Source organism: Tamandua tetradactyla, chromosome 2 (genome assembly GCF_023851605.1).
Source record: "Tamandua tetradactyla isolate mTamTet1 chromosome 2, mTamTet1.pri, whole genome shotgun sequence".
NCBI lineage: Eukaryota > Metazoa > Chordata > Mammalia > Pilosa > Myrmecophagidae > Tamandua > Tamandua tetradactyla.
This window is the reverse complement of record NC_135328.1, coordinates 216,301,348-216,328,287: the sequence shown is the minus strand read 5'-3', so window position 1 is coordinate 216,328,287 and position 26,940 is coordinate 216,301,348. Positions and strand designations below refer to the sequence as shown.

Here is a 26,940-nt window from a genome sequence, read left to right as displayed (position 1 = left end):
CCGAGGTGGCCACCACAGCTAGGGGCACCGGGGGTCGATTCCGCCCGGAGCGTCTCCTCCATGCCACCTAAGCCCCAAGTCGTGGGTGTGTCCTGGAAGTTGGGAGGGAGGACCCTGATGATGGCATGCCCGGGAATCTGCATCCTCACCTCCCATCCCACCCCGTGATCCTCGTTAGGCAAACTTGGCAGAATTTGGCTGCGCCCACAGGGCAGCTGTCCACTGGACTTCAGCTGCCAAGGTGGGCGTCCCCCCCGACATGCTCTTGTGGTCTCTACAGCACCTGTCAGCCTTCCCCGCCTCCCAAATCTGCGGCGCATCAGTTTACCAAATATGCAAATGAAAAATAATTCATTTATTTAATTTAAAGTAGCAAGGCCTGGGTTTCAACCCAGGAGGTCAAAGTTTCCCTTAAGAGTTTTGCATGTGCAAGAAACACACGTTATCAGCCTTGATAGGAAGTCTGTAAAATGGTCTTGTAGTGAACTTACGAAGAGCTCGGTTTGCACCCTCACCCCGGACCAAATCATAGTCTTTATTAAGAAATAAAAACCCTGAAACACAAATGGGGAGAAAGGAGCTGGTAAACCTGAAAGGTGGAGGGTTGGACAGTGCAGACAGAGAGGGACCCTGAGTGAGAGGGCCGGCACGTCGGCAGCACCTGTGGTAGCCGAGGCCACACATGGGTAAAGGAGGGAGGCATGTAAATGCCAACGACACTATCAGAGGACCCCCAGGCCCAGCGGGCTGAGGGGACAGCCCCACTCTGAGCTTACCTCCCCCCAGCTGCAGTCATGCAGCTCCTGCATTGGAGAGAGGTGGGGTCTGAACCCCGACTAACCCAGCCTGGTCTGGGGCCCAGGCAAAGGCACAAGCTCCTCCCCCGCCCAACCCCGCATGGTCACACTCACACCCAATCGTCCTGCAGGGTCGGTGGGCAGCAAAGGAAGCTGAAACGGATGCTTCCGAGGTGGAACTTTTTAGAGGTGTTTCCCAAAGCAGGTGGCACAGCCAGCTATCAGCCAAGCAGACGGCGAGCTGGAGGGACCCGAGGCACTCAGAGACAACCCCTCTGAGCCGCCAACTCCTGGGGATTTAATGATGCCATGGCCGGGCTGCGAAGATGCCAAACCCAGGTCTCGGGTTGTCCTGCCAAAGCCACAACCGCAGCCAGTGGTCCCTTTGCCCTGCGGCAATTGAGCTGAGGTCCCCGGAGCCCCTTCTGAGCAGTTTCTGCTAACATCGATCCCCTGGGCTGGTGCACCTCTAATTTAGGGAGAATGACTTTCTTTTTTGGCAGCTAGCAGGTCCTGAATTTCAGCTCCTTATGAGCAGCTAAGGTGAGGGTCTTTACTGGTTACGAGCCTGCAATGCGCTGTAAGGCCTAACAAGTCTCTAGAGGAAAGGAGATTGCCCAGCCCCGGCAGCAGCTTTCCTTAAGGCAGCCCAGATCTTTTTTTTTTTTTTTCTTCTAAGGGGATCTGTACTCCTTGCTAATTTTCAAAAGGAAATATGTTTTTAAGGGAAACCAAAAATGGGCATTTTGGACTTAATCTTCTAGGTGCCTATTGCTTTTGGATTCTCTTCCTGAAATGGATTTTACTTTTGAGAGTAAAACAGGAATCGATAGTACAGCATGGCTTGGGAGTTAGTGGTTTAAGGAACAATCCACTGGGTTTGAGAAACAATTTCAGTTCTGCAGGGCCTGGGTGGAATCCGAGGGAAGGAGACCCATAGGTAAAGTTAAACTTTCTTCCCAATCCCTCCCAGAACAAGACTGCACAGCCGGCCCCATTCAGAACCAACAGCTGCTGTGACTTAGTTCTCAGGGCCAGATGGCAAGGAAAGAAATAGAAGAAAGTGTCGGTGGGAGACCCACTGAGAGAGGAAGAATCTCCTTTTAATTGCTTGTCTTTTAAATGTAAATAATCACCCCCATGGTCTGTGCTGCCAAACCCCCCAACCAACTCTGAAAACAGCTGTGTCTTAAAATCGTCACCTTCCGGGAAGCACCAGTTTTTGGATCATTCGCTACTTTGCTGGTTGCCTGTTCTACAAAAAACGAACCTAGGCAGTGAAAAGCAGGGCCCCTCCTGGCTCGCCCTGTTTTAGTCTTCACAAGAGCAAGAATATTCTAAGAAAAGACTGCAGAGACAGTGGGGCATCCTCAAGGGTCTCTGCCTGTGCCCCCCTGCCCGGGGCCCCACCCTTACATCAGAGGCTGGAACCAGTATTTTAAGCAACCAGCTGGCAGAGGCCAGCATCCAGATTCTGGCCTGCCCTGGAAACGCAAATGCCATCTCCATCAAATTCTGCAGAGAATTCAGTAGGGCCGGAGACCCGCTGTCCCTGAGCAGGTATGCTGGGCCGCGCTAAGGTGGTCCCCGAGAAACCTCCGGGAATCTGGGGATCGGTACCTGGCACCCCGACTGACCAGTAATACTCGCCAGGGACACTCCACCCCTGACCTCCAGGGACCTGCTCTGTGACGTCTAGGTTAGGGTCACATCTCTGCTCCCCCTGACACTGAATTTAGTCACTTGCAGGATGGCTGTACAGAGGTTGTATCTCTTCGTGCTCTGTCTTACAGGTATAGGTCCCCCAATTTGTAAACAGTGCCATGAGCTCCTCAAGAGGTGAATGATCGCTGGGCCCTGGGACCACCCAACAATGACTAGTACCACTGGCTTCCCGGAGTCTCATCACCTGCCCTCACAGAAGGGATACCCCCAGTGCACCAGGACCCGTGTCGGGGTGCAACGTGCCACCCGAGTTCTAGGAGGTAGAAGAAGCTGAGTCTGCAGCTGCCGCCCACACTGGGGGTCGAAAGCTGACATGGCGAGGGCTGACCGGGCAGCAGGCACCCATGCCCCAACCCTGAAGCGATAACCCACAGAACTGCCTGTTCTGGAGGGCAGCACCCAGGCACAGAAGGAGGAAGGGCGAAGTTCAGGTGCTGGGAAGTTCAACTGGGGTCCGCTGGGATTCCTGAGATTCTCTGGTCCTGGAGGGTACAGACCCCCCGAGAGAGCCAGCCGGACGCTGGGCAGGAGGAGAGGCTGGGCAGCAGCAGCAGAGGGAGAAGATCCTGGCCCGGACGGGCTGCGTGCAGAGAACGAACATGATGCAGTTGGCGCCTCCCTGAAACGTGTTCCCGACGCCCTGGCGGGGAGAAGAGACGGCGTGAGTGCCAGCGTGAGGCTCAGAGGCTCGGGCGGCTGCTCGCCTGGCCCTTCCTGCCAGCCCCGAGGCAGTCTGGGGTATCCGCGGCCACGTGGGCAGAGCTCCCGCCAGGCCTGGACTCACAACCCTGCCCAGGGCTTCTGGGCTGGGCAGGAGCCCCGATGCACTAACTTTCCCGGAGCTATTCTAGGTCACTGCAGAGCGCCCCATGCCCGGGGCTGTGCGATAGCCAGGCTGACCTCTCTGCCATCTCTCCCAAGGCGCCCCTCCGGGGATGTGCCCTAGCAGGGCTGGGGGACACAGTGCCGCTGACCTCTCCACCCTGGCTGCCCTGTGGGATGTGCCCACTTGACTTTGGGCGGGTGGCTGGGGGGGGTGTGGACCTCACGGCCGGGGGCAGCAAGGCCGGAGCCGGGGTTGGGACCTACGTGCAGGATGACCAGCACAGGCGCCCGCACGGCCGGGGAGCCGCAGAGGGTCAGGACGAAGCGCACGGTGCTCCAGACCCGGAGGCAAATGAAGACGAGCGGGATGAGCAGCAGCTTCGTGTCGGCGGTGGAGGGGCGATGCTGCGGGCTGCGTGCCTCGGGGAGCAGCGGCCGGTACTCGGAGAGCGCCGCGTGCTGCGGGGGCGCCAGGCAGCTATGAGCACCGCAGGGCGAGGGCGCTGCCCAGGTCCTACCTGAGGCTGAGGGCCCAGTTCCTGTCTCCAGCCCGGACCCCCGGACCCACCCCCCACTGCCCCACCGACTCCCAACTCTTGGGGCCACTGCCAGCTCGGGGTCTCCCGTGGGTGTCTAAAAGGCTTCTCGGACCTCCCATGTCCAAAACTGAACCCCCAATCTCCTACACCCCCATCTCAGCTAGTGGAAAGTCCAACCTCCCGGGCGTCCAGGCCAGAAACGTGCTCAGGAGGAGTCCTGCTGGCACTGCATCCCAAAGATACCCAAAATCTGGTCTTCTGGCCCCCGCCCCCACCGGGTCGAGCCCCCGCGCCATCCTGTGTAAATGCACCCATTTCTTACCCAGACGCCCTGCTCTACCCTTACCTGCCCCACCTACCTCCTCATCACAGGAGAGGCACTGTTCTTTTAAACCTAAGTTAATACCCCAAAGAACCGAAAGCAGAGATTCAAACAGAATCCTGCAGGCCCAAGTTCACCGCAGCTAGGTCTGCAACAGGCAAGAGGTGGAATCAAGCCACGTGTCCATCAGCAGATGAATGGTAAAACAAAATGTGGTCTCTGCACATCATGGAATATCTATCGTTCAGCTCCAGGAAGTTCTGAGCCGAACTATGCCGAGTGAACAAAACCAGACACAAAAGGACAAAAAAGTATACGGTTCCACTTAGGTGAAACATCTGGAATCGACAACACCATAAACACAGAAAGCGGATTAGAGAGTACGAGGGGCTGGGGTGGGCCGGGGGGGAACAGGGAGTTCCTGCTTAATGGGTACAGAGTTTCATTTTGGGGTGCTGACATGCACAGCAGTGGATGTAATTAATGCCACTGAATTGTACACTTAAAATGTTCAAATGGCAAACTGTACACTATATATACGTGGTCAAAAAAAATCTTTAAAGGAAAAATAAAAGCCTAAGCCAGATGAAGACTGTCCTCCACTGAAACCCTTCACTGGTTCCCCCTTGCCCACGTTCCTTACAGTGTCCCACTGAGGCCATCCCTGGCCTGGCTCTGACCTCATTCCTACGTTCTCTGTCGTACAAATGGGGTCAGCAGCTCTGACGCCTCCATAGTTAGCTCTGACAAGAGAATTCTCTGCCAAAGCTGGGGCAGAATAGAAAGGAGAGCGTGCTTCACTTTGGCCTTGGCTCCCCTCTTTGTGAGGATAGCCCTTCCATGAAGGGAAGGGGAAGCTTGGTGTCCAGGTCAGACGTGAATATTTAACAATAAATGAGACAACCCATAGCAGGATGCATGCTGGTCTTTGAGTCAGGGGGCACTGAGCTGCAGGTGAGGGGAGGACTCCGAGTTCCCAGCTATCATCTCATGTCCTAAAGAAGCCAGAGGCTTGGTGTCCAGCACCCCAGCTTCCACAGGTCATCAGCTCAGGGCACCTGCCTCCTTCTTTTGGGCCTTTTGCAGTGGCCCAGAGAACTGGGTGCCCCCCACCCCTTCAGAACCCAGCAGAGCATGGGGGTGGGGTGGGAGAGGTGGGTTCCCACTAGGGCCCTGGTCCATTCTTCTTCTGAGCAGAGCCTCTCCTAGTGCATCGGTTTTCGTTTTCCTTCCCAGGGAGAGGCAGGGAGCACGTTGTGCATTCTCTCCTCCCTGCCCACGTTCTCTTCCTTTCTCCAGACACCTGCAGACCCAGAAGTGAGGAGACCTGGAACAGGGCATCTGGATGGGAGCCCTGAGCAGCGCCTGCAGGCTCAGAAGCCTTTATCAGGGAGTCTAGAACCTTTCAGTGGAAGTGGAAAAGAGGAGAGAAGTGTGTCCACAGCCCGGGCAGGAGACCAGCTGACCAGCCACAAGGAAATGCTTGCAAGAAGCCGAAAGTGGATTTTACACCCATTGGTGAGTCCTGCTGGCACCCTAGCCAGGCGAGGGCTTTCGGGTGGGGTGAGAAGCAGTTCAATTTCCCAGTCAGAAGAGAGGCACAAGTCTGGACTTGAGAAGAAGACAGAGTGGGAGGGCAGGGAGGTGACTAAGTGTCCCGACAGTCACACACAGCGGCCAGGAGCCTCCTCTGAGCTCAGAAACGGCTGCTGAGATAAAAGTGCCCCCGGAAGAGGGGACACACCCTCCTGCGAGTTCAGCCTCTGAACAATAGGAAGGCGGGACCACAGGGATTGGCCCTGGCAACCCTGCAACAGGAGCCCACAATTCAGAGCATTTCGTCTCTGCGTACCCCATTTGGTCTTGTATTGTAATGATCTGCACGGCTGCCTCGCCCTGGTTGGGCAGGACCCACGCCCACGTCCTCATTAGAAACTCCCGTGGCACAGGCTTTCTGCAGCAGTTTGTGCCCGGGTAGGAGGAAGCCCGCATTTTACCTCTGCAGAAATGGTGCTTGGGAAAAGGAACAACTGTCCAAACTGTTGGAAGAAAACTATTTGTTTCTAGACTTTCTGGCCAACCCCGCCTGTGGATTTATGAATTCCAGGGGGCCTAAAGAACCTACCACCTATTACATCATTTTAGTTACTGAGTGTCACTTGGTGAGTTATCTGTATCACTGCTTATGAAATTCCGTGGCCCTGTCTTCCCAGGGGCATCCCGGGTCAGTTCCTAATGGGACGCTTCTCGCCTCGCATCGAAATTCCTTTCACGTTGAAGCCGCCACCGTGATGTGTCCACCAGGGGGCAGCAGTGAGCAGGGCTCAGGCCCCCCACCCACCCACCCCCCCCCCCCCGTGGAGGGAGCGGCGAGCTCAGCGGCCTTGTGGGCACAGGGAGGGCGGGCAGGCCTGGCCCCTGCAGAGCCGTGCAGCCAGCAGTTGGGACGGCTGTGAGCTACCCAGGCTGGCACCCAGTCACCCTGGGCTGAGCCTTCCCATCCCCTCGGGGGGCCGCCTGGGGCCCGGGCCAGCACCTTTGGCTTCCCCGGGGCCAGGCCACCTACCGCCCTGCTGATGTGTCTCCGGATGAGGACGTACAGGATGGGCAGTGTGACGTAGGCCAGCAGCTCCCACAGCTTCCCGGTCAGCAGCATCCACAGGAGGCGGTCCTCGGCCTCCAGGTCGATCCAGCACCAGCCCACGGATACATCAGAGGCATCGTAGCCGATCTTGTTCAGAGCCACGGCGGCACCGGTGATCGCCAGCGGGACCCCCCAGCTGGAATGACAACAGAGAGCAGGGTCACTGCGGCCAGCCAGGAACTCAGTGAGGGCCAACGCGGCCAAGCTTGGGCGAAGGCTGATGGATGTGCCCCTCTGCGGCCCGGGGCCAGTCAGTGTCCCTGGAAGACAGGAAGGGGCAGGTGTCCTCAAAACCAGCACCCAGGAAGGCGGAAGAGACTCGTGTCTGCAAGTCCCAGCCGGCCCCAGCCCCTGCCCCCCAGCAGGCAACCCCACCCGCATGTCCACCCCATAAAGAGAGCCCTGGCCAGCCCCTGGGTCCGAGGTGCACACACTGCCTTCATGGTGGCTGTCTCCAAATGCTGCGCTGTCCCACTCCCCAGACTTCCTTACTGGGGTCCTGCAAACCATAAAGTGACCTTGATCCCTGCTGTCAAGGAGCCCTGAAAGGGGGCGGTGGGCAGGCCCTGGCCGACGATGCCCTCCCCCACTCAGGGGCCTCTGCAGGGCGCACGGGGGGAGAGGATGTGTCACTGCCTCCGCCCGTGGGTGCCCCTCCACAGGGGAGGCAGGGAGCTGCACATCCGCTTTCAGGGAGGAAAGAATGAAAGGATTATGAGAAAGGGGCCCGGTTACAAACCTGGTAAGTTAATATAAATTAGTGTCAAATGCATTGGCTTTAGTAAAGGGCCAGCATCCTCAAAACTCACGACAAGCGGAACTTTGGGCCAAGGGTGCCCAGCTATGCACTCTGTGGGCTCAGTGGAGGCAGACCCCTGTGGTCGAGTGCTCTAAGCCCGGCATCTAGAACAGCACCTGGTATGCTGTAGGGGCAGGATAAAGGCCTGCCAAGTGAATGAATGAATGAATGAAGTCTGAGCCAAGAGATTGAGGCAATACTCCCCAACTAGCTCCTTAAATATTCGCTGAAAGAAAAGGACCAAAAATGAAATAAAAGGTCTTTGAAGTCTAAAACAGCAATTCCAAAATAATAATTTTGTTGTTTCTTGTCACTTTATGGTTCACAGGATTCCTCTAAGAAAGTCTGGAAAGGGGGACACTGTAGCATTTGGAGACAGTCACCATGAAGGCAGCTGGACTTCGGAACAGCAGTTTCCATTCAGGGTGGAAGGAAGAGCTGGGCAGCGCCAGCAGGAGGGAGGAGCCCGGGAGGAGCCTGGCTCCCTTCAGGGAGCTCTGTCCTCCTTGCCCCTTCCTGGCTTTATCAGAGCCCGGATGAGAGATGTGGAAACAGACCCACACTTTGCAGCTTTAGGATTCTAGTAGGAGAGCTGCAAAGCAATACATTTCCCCAGCATCACTGACCATGCCTGGAGCTGAACCATTATATAAATACAACCATTACTTAAAAGTCAGATACATAAACTTACAATTAAATAGATTAGATTGAAAACCAAAGTAGTAAATACTCAAGGCTCACCACGTCCTAATCAATATATTAGTTTCTGTTATCGATTGCCCTTGGAGTGATGGAAATAGGTAATGGCGTGCTCACCTGCATCTCTTCTCAGCTGCACACCTTGGCGGCTCTTGGCCATGGGGGAGTATTTACACCAGGGAAATCGGCCCACAGTGCAAACCAGAACTTGCTGTAATGTTTTGTTGATTTGGCAAAGCAGAGGTCAGCAAGCTTTTCCTGTAAAGGTTCAAGCGGTAAGTGTTTAGGGCTCCGTGGGTCACGACCTAGCACAGCTACTCCATTCTGCGGTTGTAGACTGGGAAACAGATGTCACTGAAAGGGTTAAGAACGTGGACTTGATCAATGACCAGCTAGCGTGTGGACTTGAGCACAGTGTCAGCTGGGGAAGGTGTTTAAGCGGGAGGGGCTGAGGAGAGGTGGATTCACCAAGCCCGCGGTTGCAGGGAGGGGAAAGCTCTAATAATCCCATAAAACAGGGCAACCTAACTCGTAACATATGGATACGGACAGGGGTGTGATGGGATTTCGAACACCCTGGCTCTCCAAAAGAAATATGCACGCGTACATGTACATACATACATAGACGCACACATACAAAAGTGTATTTTAGACTTTACTGCTATAAAGGGTGTGGAGGACACAATTCACACACACAAAATATAAAATACTCCCTAGTGTAAATTCCACAAGCCAGCTAATCTCACAGAACGCTTTCACTGCTTTCTGCTAACCTGGAACCTATAGCCAACCTACGGCTGCGATCAGCAAATGACAGTAGTTCCGTGCCACGAATGCTGGCTGATGTTTTTGTTTAATGTATCAATTACGATGACAGAGAAGCAAGGAAGAGCTGGAGAACAAGTGTATGTTGGGGCTTCGTTCCTCAGTGACACGAACTACTTCTTCACGTTGTCAGATGATAGTTTCCTAACAGTGGAAGGATGGTTCCTTGATTTTTTTCTGCTCTGGATATGGCCTCTCCTTCCCGCCTCCCACTCAGATACCCCCCATACCCATACCCCTCCCCCTCACCCGGCTTCCTGCCCCAACGAGGCTGTCATCCATGCATAAGTTCAGAGATGGAACTTGAAAGTGATATTTTTAACTTCAACCTATATGGTCAGAATTTTTTCCATTACATTCTTGCGTCTAGACCAGGGATCCGGCAGGCGATGGTGCAAAGGCCAAGTCAGACCCAAGGCTGTTTTTAAAACAAACTTTTATTAGAACAAGCCATCCCCATCATCTTAGGGGGAACTGAGGCTGCTTGGTGCTACAACCGCAGAATGGAGTAGCTGTGCCAGGTCATGACCCACGGAGCCCTAACCACTTACCACTTGGACCTTTACAGGAAAAGCCTGCTGACCTCTGCTCTACCAAATCAACAAAACATTACAGCAAGTTCTGGTTTGCACTGCGGGCCGATTTCCCTGGTGTAAATACTCCCCCGTGGCCAAGAGCCACCAAGGTGTGCAGCTGAGAAGAGATGCAGGTGAGCACGCCATTACCTATTTCCATCACTCCACTTCAAGGGCAATCGATAACAGAAACTAATATATTGATTAGGACGTGATGAGTCTTGAGTAGTTACTACTTTGGTTTTTAATCTAATGTATTTAATTGTAAGTTTACATATCTGATTTTTAAATAATGGTTGTGCTTAACAATCAGCTTACAACATTCCCCAAAGTTTAATGATGGGTCTTGCAAGCAAGCTCCAGCTCTCCACGGGACAGAAGACAAAAAAGATAAGGGGCCAAAAGTGTCCCAGGTTTTGGACCTACAGGTTGAGGACAGAGCCGGCATCTTGGTAACCTCAGGTGAGTAAGCAGCCCCTGTCCTGTGACCCAGGGCCCCACCACGTGGCAGGTGGCGTCGATCGGTTAGGTAACAACACAGCCATGTGCAAATGAGTCCTGCCTTCAGAAATGTACGCTTCAACTTTCTGACACACGTCACAAAACGTTCTCTCCCTTCAAAAACGAAACCACCAACAAAACATAAAATCACAACAAGTAAGAAGTGGCTTGATAAAAGCACCTGTGAAAAAGGCCCAGGGCTGCGGCGGATCCTATCCTAGAAACCCAGGTAGCTGACGGCCAGGTGCAGGCTGTTGTGGCAGCCCCAGCTGCACGCTGGCACCCCTCCTCCTGGGGCTGGCAGGCTGGCGCAGAGGCGGCCCACCTGCGTGCACATGACGTGACTGCGCTACCCTCGAGTGTTTCGAAAACCTCGACGAGGTGCCGCCTGCGGGAAAGGTTCCAGCTCGAGCCTGAACTCCCAGAGCCGCCGAGGCTAAGCCGAGAGCTTCAGGAGCAGCAGGCCAGGCTTCCCCCGGGACACTGCGAAAGGCCCTGGGGGGAGGGACAGGGGGCCCAGTGGTTTCCGCCCCCCCAACTCTGTCGACTGAGAGGTGCAGGGCTGGGGTCTGCCCAGGAGGAAGAAGCCTGCACCCCGACACCCTGAGCAGATGCCCGTTCGGGGGGGGCACCACAAGCTGCTCCCACTGGTGCCCCCACCCCACCTGGGCCCTGTGTTTGCCCAGAAGCTGGGGCCTGACTCCCAGAGGTGAAGGGATGAGCTGGGAGGCCCCACCCCTCCCCACATGGCAGGGTGAGGCTGGGGGCGCACATGCCTAGGGGAGGGGCGCACTGACAAAGAGCCATGCAGAGTCCTCTCAGCCGGGCTGGGAGCATCCTTTTGCTTTTTAAATCTCCTCCAGAGATCGGGAGCTGGAAGCACCAGCCAAGGGGCAAGCAAGGGACCTGCCAGGGCGGAATTCCCTGGCGTTCGTCCGATGACCCTGCGTAGGGGGCCTGGCCCCTACGAGAGGATGCCCTGGGTTGACCCAGCACCCTCCACCCCGCCCCAGACAGAGCTGGTCCCTGGAGCTCCCCGCTCTGCCTAATGACCACATCTTCTGTCATGTGGTCCCCGAAACCCTTGTGGCGAGGGAGACGCTTGCGCTTTCCTCCTAGAAAGCGTGGACCAAGTCTCCAAGACCCTTTTAAGTCCCCTCCACCCACCCACTTGCGGCCACATGGCTGGCAGGGGCTGGTCTGTGCAGGGTGAAAGTACGGTCTGCTACGTTGTCTGCCCCACTGCAGGACTCCTGCCCGCACTTTGCCCCGAACCCACATCTCACCCTTACTACACATCTTTTTAAAATTTTGTTGGTGGGATGGGGGTGGCACCAGCTGGGCAGAAAGCAAAGGGGCCTCCTGCCCCCTCTGCGTGCCGCACAGCCGCGTTGGTCTGCAAACCGCCCTCCGCCCACCGACAGCCTGAAACTTAGCATAACTCAAAAACGCTCACAGAACACGACGATCGCGCAACAATGCGCCGACTGAGAAATGGTTCTTGGGACGGAGGCGGCCGGGAGGGGTGCCAGCTGCAGGCTGCAAGGTCCACGGCGGCCTGGACGTTTCTCCCGTGGGAACAATGGGCACATACTGTCCCGGGTGTGGGAGAGGCCGGGGAGCCAGCCCCTGGGCCAGGCCACGAGGCCACCCTGCCGGGAGGATGTCCAGAGGAGCTCGTAAAGACACCCTCCCCCGCCTGGCACCGGTGCCCGCAGTCCCGGCTCTGGAGGGCCCCGGGGAGCCTCTCCCACCCAGCTGGGGCCCAGCCCGGGGAAGGGATGGCCAGGGGCTAAGGTGGTTTTAGGTGGAAGGGTCGAGAGGCAGCCTCTACCCTCCTGTCCCTACTGGCTGCCGGGCCCATGCCCTGATCTGGTTCCCTGGCAGTGACCTGTGAAAATATGAGGGGAGGAACAAACAAAACTAGTTCAACTCTTGCTGGACAAGAGACTCGGGTGCTGTTGATGCAGCTGCTGTGTTATCCCCTCGCCCAGACACAGACTGCTTGGGGAGCACGTCTAAGGTGGCCGGTTCTGCCCCGTGGCCTGTCACCACAGCTGCGCAGGGACCGACAGAGCCCCACTCCCCCTCTTCTCTGTGTTGGAACTCTCCCCACACAACAAGGTTTTAGGGTGAATTGGGGTGCCACAGATTCTTCCTCCAGAACTCCAGGCGAACTCCAGTGGGTGAGTGGGCACGTCAGAGAGGAGTGGGCACGTCAGAGAGGGGCACAGGGCCTCGGCCCATCTCTGCCAAAGGCTGTGCATCACTCCCACCGCAGTAGAGCCAAAATAAAAGCCAGGGGCAGACGGCTTGACCAGGCCTCTCTCTCCTGGCACAGGAGCTGGTGCCACCCCAGTTTCCCCCCATGCTCCCAGGGCAGGATCCCATGCAGCTGTGGGGCGGGGCTTCACTCCCCAGCTCCGGCTGTCATCGAGAAGCCCCCCGCTTTGGGGGCCCCTTCCGTGAGGGCTGGGCCTGGTTTCAGGCTGCTTCAGGAAGTGCTCTCACCCACAACTGTCCCGCCCCCCGTCTCTCAAGGCTGCTTAGGTGGGGACTGCAAAGGGACGGCCAGGGACATGTCGCCTCAGGAACGTGCAAGAGGTCTCTACCTCAACAGCTCAGACAGTAGGAAAAGGACTGCTTAAATACCACTGAATATTTTCATTCAACCTTAAAAAGCCACTACCAGAAAACTCACTTTGAAACACCAGCGAAGTCAATGGATCTTGGCGTAGAAGTGTGAGATGCAGCAGGGAGTTTCTATTGTCTCAGGTATCTCTTAACACTATTAACTAATTACAATGTGAAAAATGGTAACTTCACAAATCAGAAACCTGGCAGAAGTGATCAGAGTCGATCTCCCCGGTAATGGATCCCAAACCCCTGGCCCTGATGCGCTGCAGCAAGATGACAGCAAGAGCGGGGCATGCTTCTGGAAGGTTCCGCCCGAAGTGCAGACTCTGAATCCAGCCAGGAGGAAATGGCAAAGGCATGGGGACTGCCGGGCATTCTACAAGCTAACTGGCCTGACCTCTACAACAAGCTAATGTCATGAAACCAAAGCCAGACAGAAGGAAGAACTAGGAGAATGAAGAGACAGGAAAACAAAGTATGGCATCTGAGCTGGGAATTTCTTTTGCTGCAAGGCACGTTATTGAGACACAGGCAAAGTCACAATAAAGCACTTGAATCAGATAACGGCATTGCGCAGTGTGGACTTCCTGCTTGGGGTAAATACAGGCGGTTCTGTAAGAGGCTGCCCTTGTCTCTTGGAAATATACTCCAAAGTCTTTAGGGGCTGGGGGTTTTCATGTCTGCAAATTTGCTCTTGAGTGGGGGAAAAAATTGGAGCGGATAAAGCTGATATGGTACAATGTTAACATCTGAGAAAGCTGGAAAGTTAAAAAATAAATTATTGTCGGGTTATATCGCAATTAAGCAATTCCTGTCAAGACAAGAGACAAAATGGAATCATCAAAGGAGCAATGGCCTGGGGGTCAGGGCAGCACTGGGTGCTGGGCTGAGCTCCCGCTCACCTGCTCGGTGGCCAGACCCCTGCCAACCCCGCCGTTTCCAGGCTCTGGAAGGCGGGGCTACTGCCACCCTCTGCCAACAGGACAGCCCTCTTGCCAACCACAGAGGGCTGATGCCACATCTGCTGAAGTGAAAGTCTCAGCGCCCCCTCTTCCCCAATCAGAAGAAAAACGCACTCTTTTGGTACAAAAAATCCACACCCTCCCAGCAGGGGCGTGGCTGAGTGTCACTGTGGGACGCCAGGGGGCGGGGGGCCACCTAGGGACGCGCGCGTGTGTGTGCATGTGTGTGCAGACTCTCTCCAGCCATCTCTTCTCACTTGGTTGCGACTGGTTTTGCCCTCCAGTTAATTCAGTTTTAAAGATGGCTTTTTTTTTCCTCTTAAAAAGTAAGGCCGTTGGTGTCCAACATTAATGGTGGAGGACATTTTGGGGGGGCACTCTGTAACTTACGGCCCCTACCGTCGGACATTTAGGGTGCTTCCAGGATCTCACGACTGTAAGTGGTGCTGTCACAGACCTCTGTAGGTAAAGGTTTTGTATATATTTTGGGTTATCTCCGTAGACTAGGTCCCCAGAAACAGAATTACTGGATCCAAGGAGATGAACCAAATACTTTCTGCAAGGACTATTTCAATTTATAATAATGTAGGAAATAATAGCCAATAATAACGCAGGAAAATTTCACTCTCACTGGTATGTAGCATGTGAGCTTTCTACTTAGTATTATATTAGTATTACAATATAATGTATTTTCTTCTAATTTAATGAGAAAATGATGCCTCGTTATAATTAAAGTGTTTTGAGTATTAACAAGACTAAACTTTTTTCTCTATATGTTTAACAACTGCCATTACTATTTTGTCTGACTATCTCCTTTGCCCATTTATCAGGATAGTTATGGTGTTTTTAAACATTGATTTGTATGATATAACTTTTACAGTGCGACTGTGTGATTGTGAAAACCTCTGTGTCTGATGCTCCTTTTATCTAGGGTATGGACAGATGAGTAACAAATATGGATAAAAAATAAATAATGGGGGGGCCAAGGGTTAAAATAAGTTGGGTAAATAGTGGTCAATGAGGGGGGTGGGTATGGCATGTATGAGTTTTGTTTCTTCCTTTTTCTTTGTTCTGGAGTGATGCAAATGTTCAAAAAAACCAATCATAGTGACGAAGACATAACTATGTGACGATATCGTGAGTCATTAATTGTACACCATGTATGGAATGTTGTATGTGAAGAATGTATGTTAAATTTTATCAATAAAAATATTTTAAAAATTGATCTGTAAAAATTCTTTATAGAATAGAGACATGGCCTCTTGGGTTGGGCATATTTAAAATAAAAAGCAAAACTTTCCAAGAACGGATGGTTTGAAAAAGAGGACTGATTTTTCTTACACTAACAGGCCCTTTCAGCCACTACAGACTAATACTCCAAAGTAACACGTCCTTAGTAAGATCTTGAATACATTTTGGGAGGATGGAGGTCGGTAGGTGCACCTGTTATGCCCCAATTTCCTTTGACTAGTAAAGACTGGTTGTTGGCTTCTGAAAGAGAACTCCAAGGAATAAACTGTTAAATTCACTTTCCAGCTTGCATACAGGTAATTTTCTTTTCCTTTTTACCTTTTAAGAAGTGGGTGGGTCACATTCAGCAGGCAAGATGAACAATTTGCTTCTCTGTCAAGGCCAGAAAGGGACACGCAGACTTTTCTAGAAGGAGGCCGTTATTAAGCACCTGAAAATACTGCTAGGAACAGAAAGATCTCCCGACTCAGTTTTGTCAGGAAATCTGTCTTTTGCACAAGTAGTTGTACCAGGGTCTCTTTACCTCTCAAAAAATAAATCGCATTCACTATTTAAAAAAAGGGGATGGGGGTAGAGAAAAGGTTCTAGGAAAGAAAGGTCCGGTTCAGGGCTCCTTTTCCACTGCAAGGGACCTCCTGTGTGCCCGCTATTCCTGCCAGGCCGAGACCCCACCCCCTGGAGCAGACCTGAGGGGTCAGTGGGATTCCACAAGTGAGGACAGACTGGTCCCCGCGGCATCTGCGGCATGGCCTGAATGACCAAGTGGCCCTCTTGACTCAAGCAGCTGAGACGCAGGTCACTAAGCTTCCCGGGAAACAGCTGCTTGTGGGGGCTGGTGGCCAGGGACACTCGACACTTACAGGCTGTGGCCTCACCACTGGGACACCCGGGTGACCTGTCTCTCCCAAACTGCTGACTGTCCTGCCAGTCCCTTGGAAAGCACTCAAGACCTTAATAGAAAGGGCCTATAATTAGGGCAGTGTTTGGTGCACTTATCTGGGGCAGGGTGAACAGGCAACAAGCCCTAAATCTGGGGCCTGGGCTCTCAGGAGGGGATCCGGGAGCAACACACCCCTAGGTGGAGAGAAGCCTTCCTTGTGCCTCCCCTCAAGGCTTGTTTTCACTCTCTGGGCAGGCTGCAGGCTCTCCCGGACCAGCCCTCTGTCCCTAAGCTCAGGGCAAACAGGAAAGGCAGCCCCGTGGGAACTTCACAGCCGTGGGGGAGCTCAGCACCCCTGCAGGGGCCCGGTGCACCTGTGCCCCCACAGCACGGGGCGGGGCGGGGCAGGGGGTGGCGTGCATCGAGGTGGGGTTCTCTGCAGCTAGGGCAGCCACCGCCTCAACTCCCAGCCTAGGGCGCAGGCGCTGCTCCGATGGGTGAGGCCGGTACACAGTGAAGCAGGAGGGGTGGAGGGCACAGAGTGTCCTCGTCAGGTCACCGACTGCTTCCAAGTTACCAAGGCCGGGTCCCGAGGGCGCGCATTCGGCCCCCACCCTATAAGGGCCTGGGCTGAGGTGCCCACCTCGCCGCGGGAGGCGCCCCCTGCCGCCAAGCCCCGGACAGGTCCTCCTCTCCGGCAAGCCCAGCGCGTCCCGCGCCCAGGGCTGCCCTGGGGTCCCGGCGGACACCGCCGCTGGGCCCCGACCTCGGGGGCCACCATCACCTTTAGCCCCGGGAAGACGCGGCCGCGGGAAGAGGGGTCGAGGCAAAGCAGCGCCGCCGGCACCCACCTGGCGACGTGGAAGGCCCAGAGCAGGCCGCCGGGCCGGGGCCCGCGCGCGGAGCGCACGATGCTCAGGTACAGGTAGAGGGCGATGGCCACGGTCCAGAAGAAGGAGCTGGTGTTGGCGAAGGTGGAGAGCGCGCCCTGCAGCACGCAGTCCCACGAGGGGCCCGCGAAGTCCCGCAGCACCCCGTAGAAGTAGGAAACGGCCGAGAGCAGGTCGGCCAGCGACAGGAAGAGCAGCAGGCGCCGCGCCCGGCTGCGCAGGTCGGGCCACAGGGCGTGCGTGGCCACCAGCAGGCCCGAGCCGAGCGCCGACAGCGCGCACGACAGCAGCACCACGGCGCGCTCCGACGGCACCAGCTCGGTGGGCGGCGCGGGCGGCGGCATGGCCGGCGGGGGCCCGGGGCGGGGAGGGCGGGCCCCGCGAGCACAGAGTCCCGATCGCCCGCTGCGGCCGCGGCCAGCGCCGTCTGGGCTAGGAGGGGCCCGCGGCTCGCGTCCCCGCGCCGCCCCGCCCGCGTCCCCGCGCCCTGCCCCGCCCCCGCCCCGCGGCCCCACGCCCCCCGCCCCGCCCCGGCGGGCCCCGCCCCGCCCCGGCTGGCTCCCACCCCCCCGCGTCTCCCGCGTGCCGCCCCCACGCCCCAGCCCCGCGCGCCGCACCCGGGGCTCTCCTGCTTTTGCCACGCGGAGAGGACGCCCCGTCCTGGGCGGGAGGACAGGCATTTTTAGGGCTGACATTCCCTCGCCGCCTCTCGGCCAGCCAGAGGGCGCGTGGGGCCGGGGAGGGCGGGGACATTCCTTCCTCTGGCTGCGAAAAGGGCCGCCAGGTCCCCCAGCGGGGCCGCCGGCAGCGTTCGCGGGCGCGTCTCAGGTGGCAGTTCCTTGGGGGGGTGGGGGCGGGTGTTTCCAAGTTTTCTTACAACAAGCGTGTGCTATTTTGAAAATTAGGTTTGATTTTTTTAAATTAAGTATTAGTTCACAATTTACAGTTTTCTTTTAAAAATGCACATTTTAAATTGAGATATAATTCACATACAACTGAATTCCGCCTTTTAAATGTACAGTTCAGCGGATTGTTATATATTCACATAGCTGAATATACTAAATATTCTCATGTGCAACCATCACCACTAATTCTAGAATGTTCCCATCACCCTAAATGGAAACTGGTGGCCACTATCAGTCACTCTCCATTTCCCCCTTTCCTCTACCCCGGCAGCCATCAGTCTCTTTTCTGTCTCTCTGGAGTTGTTTGTTCCAGACATCAAGTATAAAAGGAATCATACAATATGTGAACTTTCGTGACTTTTTTTGTTTTTGTTTTTTTTAACCTAGCATGGAATTTTCAAGATTCATCTATGTTGGAACACGTGTTAGTACTTCATTCGTTTTTATTGTCTAATAATATTCTCTTGTATGGATTTTGGTTTGCTAATGCTGACGAAATGCAATATCCCAGAAATGGCTTGACTTTTACAAAGGGGATTTATTAACTTACAATTTACAGTTCTTAGGCCATGAAAAGGCATCAGTAGGAGGATACTTTCTCCAAAGACCAGTTAAAAGATGAGCTTGGGCTCCTCTGTCACATAGCAAAGCGCATGTCACATCTGCCTGTCGGTTTGTTTGCTTCCAGCTTCTGGCTTCACCAGCTTCCTCTCAGCTTCTCCGGGGCTTTTTCTGTGAGCTTCTCTTAATTTCGTCTCTTAGCTTCTGCGTGTGTTTTATCCTCTAGTAAAGGATTCTAGCAAGAAGATCAAGATCCACTCTGAATGAGGCACATCGCATCTTAATTGAAATACTTAATCGAAAGGTCCCACCCACAATAGGTCTGCACCCACAGGAATGGATTAAAGAACACAGCTTTTTCTGGAGTCCAGACAACTTCAAACCACCACATATGGATATACCCCTTTTAATTTTCCATTCATTAGATGATCGTCATTTGGATAATTTCCACTCAGTGGCTATTATGAACAGCTTTGCTGTGAACACTCACATACACAGGATGTGTTTTACATGGATGTGTTTTTTCAGTTCTCTTGGGTCTATCCCAGGAGTGGAATTGCTGGCTCATATGGCAACTCTTATTTTAACCTTTTATCAGACTGTTTTCTAAAGCAGCTACATCATTTTATGTTTCTGCCTGCAGTGAATGGGGGTTACAATTTCTGCACCCACTTAACAACACTTGTTATTATTTGTCTTTCTGATAGTAGCTTTCTAGTCGGTGTGGAATGGGGTCTTACCATGATTCTAATTTGCATTTCACTGATGATTAATGATGTTGAGCATCTTTTTCATGTGCTTATTGGCCATTTGCGCATCCTAATTGAAGAAATGTCTATTCAAATCCCTTGCCCATTTTAAAAATTGTGTTGTATTTTCATTAACGAGTTGTAAGAGTTCTTTTATGTATTCTAGATACCAGACTGTTACCAAATATTTAATTTAAAACTTCCTCCCATTGTGTTTTGAAACACAAAAATACAATTTTAATGATGTCCAATTTATTTCTTTTTCTTTTTTGATTTCTCATGCTTTTTAGGTGTATCTAAGAAACCACTGCCTAATCCAAAGTCATGAAGATTTATACCTAGGTTTTCTTCTAAGAGTTTTATGGTTTTAGCTCTTATAGTTACGTCTTTGATCCATTTGGAGTTAAATTTTGTATGTGGTACAGGGTAACAGTCCCACTTCATTCTTTTGCATCTGATCGTCCTGTTCCATTTGTTGAAAAGACTACCTCTTCTTTGTTGAATTGTCTTGACATCTTTGTTAAGCATCAGCTGACCATAAATTATGGGTGTATTTCTGTATTCTCAGTTATCTTCCAGTGATCCACTGATGGTCTGTCCTCATGCGGTACCAGACGGTCTTGATCACTGTCGCTTTGCAGTAAGTTTTTAAATTGGGAAGCACTCTGTTCTTTTTCAGGACTGTTTGGCTATTCTTGGTCCTTTCCACTTATATATGAATTTTAGGATCCACTTGTCAATTTTTACAAAAAGACCAGCTGGGGTTATGATAGAGGCTGTGCTGAAACTGTCGGTAAATTGGTGGTATATGTGATCTTGCTATTAGTAAATCTTATTCATGAACATTGGATGTCTTCCCATTTATTTAAATCTTTAATTTCTTTCAACAATGTTTTGTAGTTTTTGGTGTACGTTAGATTTGATTTTGCATTTATATATCTACCTTTTAAAAATTTTATAAAAATGAAAAGTGCATAAAATACAAATTATTATTTATTACTAATACATTTTATTAATTAATTTATATTAATATATTATTATTAAAATACATTTTTTAATGAGAAGTGCTAATTTATTTTCTACATGCATTATATATTTCCTTATTCATCAAGAAAAATCATCCTAAAAATCTTACTTGTATACCAATATTCACAGCATTATTCACAGTACCCATAAGGTGAAAGCAACTTAAGTGCCTACCAACAGATGAACGCACAAACAAAATGTGGTACATACATACATTGGAATGTTATTCAGCTGTTAAAAGAAATAAAGTTCTGGTATGTGTTACAACACAGAGGGAATCTTGAAGACTTCTTGTTGTGTGAAATGAGCCAGATACAATGAACAAATACTTTCATTCCACTTAGATGAAATATCTATATCAGGCAAATTCATAGACAAAGTTGATTAGAGGTTACCAGGGAGGTGCAGTGGAGAGGTATAATAAAAATAATAACCCATTTCTGATCCTATAACTCTGAATTATAGGTCAGTTAATCAAGGTGCTGCCCCGCTAGCCTTCAGACTTCATTGTCACCAGATTTATTGCCCATTATTTCTCTGGCTAGTTCTGCAAACTGAGGGTTTAGAGAAAGCACAGAAACGTCTTAAGCCGGGTACCCCTAAGCACCAATGCTCCCGGGGGTCGACATGGCCCTCAGAGTCTGAGCCCTGGGCATATAGTCAAATCAGTTTTTTTTTTTTAAAGTTTTTATTAAAGGTCTTTATAAAGCAATATCCAGGCTCTAGACCCAGCTGCCAAGGAAAGCCTGTTACGCAGTAGGGACTGGTCAAGGCATGACAGGCAGCTCTGGCTTCCCACACAAATGAACAATTTCATGAAAAATTATAAAGCAAAAAACCCAATCAGAGTAAGAAATACAATGTTGCCAGCACACCAGAAGTCTTCTCTCAGCCCCTTGGTAATTTTCTTGCTTTTCTTTTGAACCATCTATGTAATCATTCCTGAACAAAATAGCATGGATTGCCTGTCATCGAACTTTGTATAAATGGGATCGTATTCTGTGTTCCCTTCTGGGTCTTATTTTATGGTCCACATTATTTTTGTGAGATGTGTATTCTCACACATAGCTGTAGTTCATTCATTGTCACTGTTGCATAGTATTTCATCGTATAAATAATGTATTTATCCAGTCTACTGTTTTGGGACATTTGTATTGTTTCTAGGTCTTGTCTATTATAAACACAGTTTGAATGAACATATATTATTTTTTTATTCAGGAAAACACATTACTAAAAGAATTCTCGGCATCTTGAGCCAACATATTCATGGAGTTTGTTCTGCAGAGAACTGAAAACAGCTGCTTTCCTTCTGAGTCACTTCTAATCGTTCAGAAGTCCCCTGACCTTCTCTTGAGAGGAACACAGACCATAAATAGACCTCAGCTGGGAGTCCTGTTGTGAAGCCTCTCTGCTTTTTACTGGTATGAATGGTTTTAAGCTTGGATTTTGCATGACCCTGGGTTATTGCATGTGACTAGGCAAAAGCCTCGAATGGCCTCCTTCCCTGGATTATACATCATTTAATCCTCAGGTGTTTAGGGAGAAAGGGAGATACAGCTGATCTTCTGGAAACCTGCTTTGTGAACAGATCAAAACTCACTACATCTGTCTTGCTTTATTGAGGTTAAAGAGCTTGGCCTCCTCCCCAGGTGAGCAGTTGGCTATTTCATAGGTCAGAAGATTGCTTGGCTTTCTTTGCACTGGAAAACAGCTTTCAAAGAGTGTTCCTATTAAATGGGAAAGACATGCAGTGATAGAGCTTCAAGCTGCTTAGACCTAAGCTTGAAGCTAATTTCCCACAGTCCGAGCTCACTGATATTGCCCCGGTGGATCCAGGCATTAACCAGGAAGTGAGAATCATGACTCCCAAGCTGCTCCATGAGGCAAAGCCAGCTCAGCTCCCTCACCTTTGTCCGGAGGGACCACCCCCGAAGGGAGCCAGGACTCCTGACCCCAGCTCACGGCAGGATATCTGGGGCTCTTCAGTCTCGTACCCTGGCCTGACAAAGAGCACAGACCCAGATCAGCCCAGGCTCCAAGCTCCCTCCAATGGTTCCCACCCCATATGGAATGCAATGTCCCATTAACAACATTTTTTTGATTTCCGGAATTTGGATCCTTTTTCCTTCTGCTCACTGGGAGAATTGGTAAGAAACTCAGCTGGAGTTTGACCCTAAGACATTTCTCTAGCAACTGCACCTAGCCAGCTGGCAGTTGTCTTCTGCAACATGTCCAACGCCCAAAAGGGCTATGTCCAATGTCCAGATGCTTCATGACAGCCGCCTCTACACCCCAATGTCTGGCTGCAGAGCTCAGGGCCCAGACCTAGCCCCATAGCTGTGACTAGCTATGCTGCATTTTGCAATCCCCTCCCTTCATTCACCTCAGGAGCTGGCACAAGACGCTCTTCCTCTTGACAACTGCAAAAGCAGTGACAGCTTGACATCTTTAAGCTGGGGGAGCCCTCAACACTCTGCTGAGCTCAGCCTATGATCCAGCCATGTGATGTCTCAAGCTAGAGCACAAGAGGGACTTTGTCCTTGACTTTGGTAGAAACCCCGGCTGGCCACTACTCTCATTTCCCTGTTTGAAGGTGACTATGGTGCAGGCTTTGCCTTCAGCCGAAGCCCACTTCAGGGAGCTTGTCCCACCCTTTCCCATACCAGTGCCACGGAAGAGGAACTTGGCCCCGTGGGCCCCTCTCCATACCACCCACCTCCCAGAGCATGCCACAGGGAGTTTGTGCAACCACCGGGCATGTTCATGTGGCCGTTTGACCACACAGTCCATGTGCTGGTTTGAAACTATTGTGTACCCCAGAAAAGCCACGTTCTAGGGGTAAGGGGTATGGTATGTATGAGTTTTTTTCTTTTTATCTCTTTTTCTGGAGTGATGTAAATGTTCTGAGAGGTGATCATGGTGATGAATATACAACCATGTGATGATAGTGTGAGCCATTGATTGCACACAAAGTATGGAATGTTCATACGTTAAGAATGTTCGTGTTGTATGCTGATTGGTTTTATTAATAAAAATTTAAAAAAAAAGAAAAGCCATTTTCTTTAATCCCAATTCAATATTGTTGCATGGGATCGTTTTGATTCTTTCCACGAGATGTGACCCACCCAGTTGTGGGTAGGACCTTTTGATTAGGTGGTTTCTATGGAGCTGTATCTCCACCTATTCAAGGTGGGGACACTTACTGGAACCCTTTAAGAGGGAACCATTTTGGAAAAACCTTCACAGCTGACAAAGAGAGAGACCTTTGGAGATGCAGGAAAAAAAAAAAGCCCCAGGGAAGCCGTCTAAAGAAGTCAGGAGAGAAAGCTAGCATGTGCCTTCCCAGCTGACAGAGAAGCCCCAACCCATCAGCCTTTCTTGAGTCAAGGTATCTTTCCCTGGATGTCTTAGTATGGACATTTTGATGGCCTTAGAACTGTAAACTTGTAACTTTTGCATTTCCTTTTTAAAAACAGTTCCAGGAGGGCCACGGTGGTTCAGCAGGCAGAATTCTTGCCTGCCATGCCAAAGACTGGGGTTCGATTCCCGGTGCCTGCCCATGGGAAAAAAAAAGCCAAAAACAAGAAACAACTAAGAAAAGCAGTTCTATTTCTGTTATATTGACTTCTGGCAGTTTTAACAAGCCAAAACAGATTTTGGTAGCAGAGAAGTGGGGTGCTGCTGCAGTTTGCAAATACCAAACATGTTGGAATGGCTTTTTAAATGGGTAAGGGGAAGATTCAGGAAGAGTTGTGAGGAACTTGTTAGAGAAGGCCTAGAATGCTTTGAAGAGACTGTTGGAGAAATGAGGACTCTAAAGATACCTCTGATGAGGCTTTAGACAGAAATGAGGAATGTGTCATTGCAAACTGGAAGGAAGGTGACCCTTATTTTAAAATGGCAGATAGTTTGGCCAAATTGAATACTGCTGTTGGATGGAAGTCAAAATTGAAAAGGGGCAAACTAGGGTACTTAGTTGAAGAAATTTTCAAACTAAATGTGGAAATGCAACCTGGCTCTTCCTTGCAGCTTATAGTAAAATAAGACAGGAATGAGGTAAGTAGAGAACTGAACTCTTGAGTACAAAGAAAACAGAAATTGATGGTCTGGAAAATTGTGGGCTCCCAGAAAGTTAGACCTCCAGAGACTAGTGCCCCATGTGAGGATTTAACCAAACATGGAAGCAGCCAGCCATTACAGAAAAGCGAGAACTGGAGATGGAGTTATCCAGAAAGGATCTGTGGAAAGGCCAATTGTCTGATGGGCATGATCCCAGTATACTGCACAAAAAAACCAGTAAGAGTGTTGTGGGATCTGTATTAATGGAACCCCTGCCAGTCTAGACTAAAAGGGACAGAAAGCGGACAAATTGAAGGAGAAATGACTTCCAAAGCAAAACCATGGGAAGCTAAGGTCTGAAGCCAAGAAACCTCTGACCAGGAGAGCAGACACAGACGTGAAGAGAGTAAGTTTTCCCCAAAGGCAGAGAGTGGATCTTCTGCCTCAATGTTCAGGAAGAGTTTTGCCACTCCAGGCTTTGGAGAGGGTGGAGCACATAAACTGGGGGTTTGGGGGAGCCTGGCTGCCACCCCATTGTTCTGGAGAGGTTGAGTGTGTGCCCCAGAGATGCTAGAGATCCCAGGTGCTGCCCCGAGGCTTGGAGAAGGTGGAGCTGAGAGAAAGGTGTTTCTACCAGTGTGCCCCATGTTTCTCGCCCCAGCATGTGGAGAGAGCAGGGCCATTACGTAGGCCCTTGGAAAGGGTGGGATTGCTGCTTTCTAAAGCCCCAAGGATGAATGACTCTCAGACTTTGAAATCCAATGGAGTTTGTCTTGCAGGTTTTTGAAACTGTTTTGGCCAGGTGACCCCTGTTTACTTTTCAATTTCTCCCTGTGGCAATGGAAACATGTACCCTATGACTGTCCCTCCTTTGTGTATTGGCAGCAGATAACTTGTTGTGAGTTTTCACAGGTCCACGGCAAGAGGAGAACTTTGCCTTAGGACAGACCATGCCTGTAATTGACGTTGATGAAATGTTGTACTGTTTCTGACTTTGTGTTGTATTTGTATTGTTTCTGAAATGGTTTAAGACTTTGTAATATTGTAATGAATGAATGTATTTTGAATTTGGAAAGAACATGTCTTTTGGGGGTCCAGAGGGTGGAATGTGCTGGTTTGAAACTGATGTGTATCCCACAAAAGCCATGTTCTTTAATCCTGGTTCAATATTGTTGGGTGGGATCTTTTTGATTAAGTTGTTTCCATGAGATGTGACTTACCCAATTGTGGGTGGGACTTTTTGATTAGGTGGTTTCCATGGAGCTGTGTCTCCACCCATTCAAGGTTGGGACACTTAAAGGAATCCTTTAAAAGGGGATCATTTTGGAAAAAGCTTCAGAGTTGACACAGAGAGAAACCTTTGGAGATGCAGAATGAAAACACCCTGGGGAAGTTGTCTGATGAAGCCAGGAGAGAAAGCTAGCCATACGCCTTTCCAGCAGAAGCCCCAAACCTATCAGCCTTTCTTGAGTTAAGGTATCTTTCCCTGGATGCCTTAGGTTGGACATTTTGATGGCCTTAGAACTGTAAACTTGCAACTTAATAAATTCCCTTTTTAAAAGAAATTCCATTTCTGGTATATTTCATTCCAGCAGCTTTAGCAAACCAAAACAGCCCAGGAAAAGCCTAGCCTGCCACATCTCGGCGGGGCGGGGGGGGGGGGGGGGGGGTGGTTTGCTGCTGCATCTGCTTCAAGGAGCACCGTCCCATCATTTGGGCACAGTTTTCCACAGGAGAAGCTCTCTGGTCTCGGTAGGGGTGAACTCAAATTCTCCCCATTGCCTGGAACCTTCCCTCTCCCCATTCCGAGCTCTGCTGTGCTCTGGCTCTCCTGCCACATGCCCTCCAAGACCTGGTCCCACAGGGGTTCTCACACTGCAGCCACTTCTGGGGCAATGGCATGCCAGCTGCCTCTCTACAGCAAGGCTGGGCAAGTGGGGCAATGGCATGCCAGCTGCCTCTATACAACAGGGCTGGGCAAGTTAAAGGCTATGCCACTGAAGGGGAAAGGGCATTTTCCTTTATCCCCTACTCAGGGGATTGCTTTACAGGTAGGGCTGCAGAGGTCCTATCAGGAGATAGAAATCAGGAAGTCATCAGCATAGCACCAGTATTTTAAAGCCTAGACTTGCGAGCTCCCAGGGCCTGGGAATGGACAGGGACGTCCTGTTGAAGCCTGCGGCGCTGCAAGGGTCAGGGTGGGGGAGGTGGTCAGTGTAAGGGAGATGTCCAAGCAGTGACTCTTTACAGACGTGAGGAAACAAAGGACGTGCACCCCTCCCCCTGCCAGAGACCCTTCAGAACCTTCCAGAAGATGTGGTTTTTTTGTGTGTGTCTGTGCTGTATGGCGGGGTCACATTTTATTATTTTTCCACGTGAGTATCCCATTATTGCAGCACCATTTGTAGAATTTTTGATGGCTTGTTTTGCTTTTTTTTTGGAGAGGGGGAAGTGCATGTACCAGGAATCGAACCTGGGTCTCCCACATGGCAGGTGAGAATTCTACCACTGAACTATCCTTGCACCCCCTCCGAAGATGTTTTGTTTGCCTTTGCTTTATGAAAGTGGGCCATGGGCTTAAGCTTGGTTGAAAGCACTAAAGCAAATGGAATTAAAAGAAAACTCTCACCGTTTGGGGTGATGACAAATGTTGGTAAGGGATAGTGGTGATAGTAGCACAATATTGTAAATGTAATTCATGCTGCTAATTGTCCACTTAAAAATGGTTCAGATGGCACGTTTTATGTTACGTACATGTTACCACAATAA

At 51.2% G+C, this 26,940-nt stretch overlaps 1 protein-coding gene across 1 annotated transcript; it reads right to left on the bottom strand.

Annotated features, from left to right (window-relative positions):
- Positions 1 to 358: 358 nt before the first annotated feature.
- Positions 359 to 17,215, bottom strand: GPR157 (G protein-coupled receptor 157). The gene is made up of 4 exons (XM_077151403.1): positions 16,833 to 17,215; positions 6,775 to 6,988; positions 3,612 to 3,806; positions 359 to 3,162 (listed from the first exon to the last, which is right to left on the bottom strand). Exons 1-4 carry the CDS (start codon positions 17,213 to 17,215, stop codon positions 2,950 to 2,952), a joined length of 1,005 nt encoding a protein of 334 aa, XP_077007518.1. The 3' UTR covers positions 359 to 2,949.
- Between the last annotated feature and the right edge of the window lie 9,725 nt (positions 17,216 to 26,940).